This window comes from Anolis sagrei, chromosome 11 (genome assembly GCF_037176765.1).
Source record: "Anolis sagrei isolate rAnoSag1 chromosome 11, rAnoSag1.mat, whole genome shotgun sequence".
In the NCBI taxonomy this organism is placed as follows: Eukaryota; Metazoa; Chordata; class Lepidosauria; order Squamata; family Dactyloidae; genus Anolis; species Anolis sagrei.
In genome coordinates this window covers 29,756,716-29,758,524 of record NC_090031.1, presented here as the reverse complement: position 1 = coordinate 29,758,524, position 1,809 = coordinate 29,756,716, and the positions used below count along the sequence as shown (strand labels likewise).

Genomic DNA, 1,809 nt, shown 5'->3' with positions numbered 1-1,809 from the left:
AATCGAAAGGGTAGGAAATGGAGGAGGAAAAGGAGGAGAAAGAAGAGAAGAAAGAGAAGAAGAAAGAGGAGAAGGAGGTGAAGGAAAAGGAAGAATAGAAAGAGTGGGAAATGGAGGAAGAATAGAAAGAGTGGGAAATGGAGAAAGTAGAGGAGAAAAGAAGCAACTGAAAGAGTAGAAGGAAAAAACAAAGAGAAGGTGAAGAAAGAATATAAAAAGTAGGAAATGGAGAAGGAGGAGGAGGAGGAAAAAGAGGAGAACGAAGACAAGAGAAAGAAGAGAAGAACAAGTAGGAGAAGAAAGCCAAGGTAGGAAATGGAAAAAGAAGAGGAAGAGAGGAGAAGGAAGAGAAGGAGAAGGAAGAGAAGGGGAAGAAGGATTAGAAAGAGTAGGAATTGGAGAAGGAAGAGGAGGAGGAAAAAGAGAAGAAAGAGAAGGAGAAAATAAAGGAGAAGAAAGCAAAGGAAGAGAAGGAGAAGAATTAATAGAAAGAGTGGGAAATAGAAAAGAAAGAGGAGTAGAAGGAGAAGGAAGACAAAAAGATGAAAAAGAAGGAGGCGAAAGAAGGGAAGGAGAAGGAGACTTTTGGGCCCTCCTTTACTTTTCTCTCTTTCTGTGATCTGACATCTGTGATGATGCCGCCGTCACCCTCTGGTGTGGAAAGGCTCCCCTTCTTCTTCTTCTTCTTTGCACGAACTCCGCCGTGGGTTTCCTCACCTTTTCCTGCCCTGACTTCTCCTTTTCCGTCCAAGTCACTTGCTCCGTGACATCAGCTCCCCACTCAGGTTTCCTGGAGAACATTGAGAGTGAGGTCTTCTCTGAAACCTGGCCAGGAAGTGGCCTCTGTCCGCCGGGCATAAAAGGAAGGCCCTTCAGGTAAGTCTTGAACAGAAGGAGACCACAAGACATCTTCAGCATCCTTTTTGCTCGCTTCTCCATCCACGATGAAGATCTCCTCCGTCTTCGCCGTCCTCCTCATCTTGATGGCTTCCTTCTTCATGACATTCGCAGCCCCTTGTGAGTTAAAGCCTCCCCATTTGAATGACAGAGATTAGAAAGAAAGACTGATGATAGATGTAGATAGATAGATATATACATATATATAGAGAGAGAGGTGATAGCTGAGTAGATAGATAGATAGATAGATAGATAGATAGATAGATAGACCGTTGGGATCTCTTCCAATTCTAGGATTCAATGACACCAGTAGAGCAGATAGATAGATAGATAGATAGATAGATAGATAGATAGATAGATAGATGAATAGACAGACAGATAGATAGCTGAGTAGATAGATGGATGGATGGATAACTGAGTAGACAGACGGATGGACAGATGGGTGGACGGATAACTGAGTAGATCGATGAATGGATGGATGGACGGACGGACAGACAGATAGCTGAGTAAATGGATGGATAGATGGATAGATAGATGATAGATGGATAGATAGATGATAGATAGATAGATAGATAGATAGATAGATAGATAGATAGATAGCTGAGTAGATAGACAAACGGATGGATGGATAACTGAGTAGATGGACAGATGGATGGACGGACGGATGGATAACTGAGTAGATAAACGGATGGACAGATGGATGGATAGATGGACAGACAGACAGATAGATGGGTGGGTGGATGGATGGATATGTGGATAATAGATAGATAGATAAGTAGATGGATGGACGGATGGATGGATAACTGAGTAGATATACGGATGGACAGATGGACAGACAGACAGACAGCTGGGTGGATGGATGGATAGGTGGATAATAGATAGATAGTTAAATGGATAGATAGCTGAGTAGAT

General features: G+C 42.6%; 1 protein-coding gene across 1 annotated transcript in view; it reads left to right on the top strand.

Moving 5' to 3' along the window:
* Nucleotides 1–802: 802 nt before the first annotated feature.
* The window catches only part of LOC137097692 (C-C motif chemokine 3-like), a 2,242-nt gene continuing 1,235 nt past the window's right edge, over nucleotides 803–1,809 (top strand). Inside the window, exon 1 of the mRNA XM_067472254.1 lies at nucleotides 803–1,017. Within this exon, the coding sequence (XP_067328355.1) occupies nucleotides 945–1,017 (73 nt within the window). The 5' untranslated portion in view covers nucleotides 803–944. The remainder of the gene's footprint in view (nucleotides 1,018–1,809) is intronic.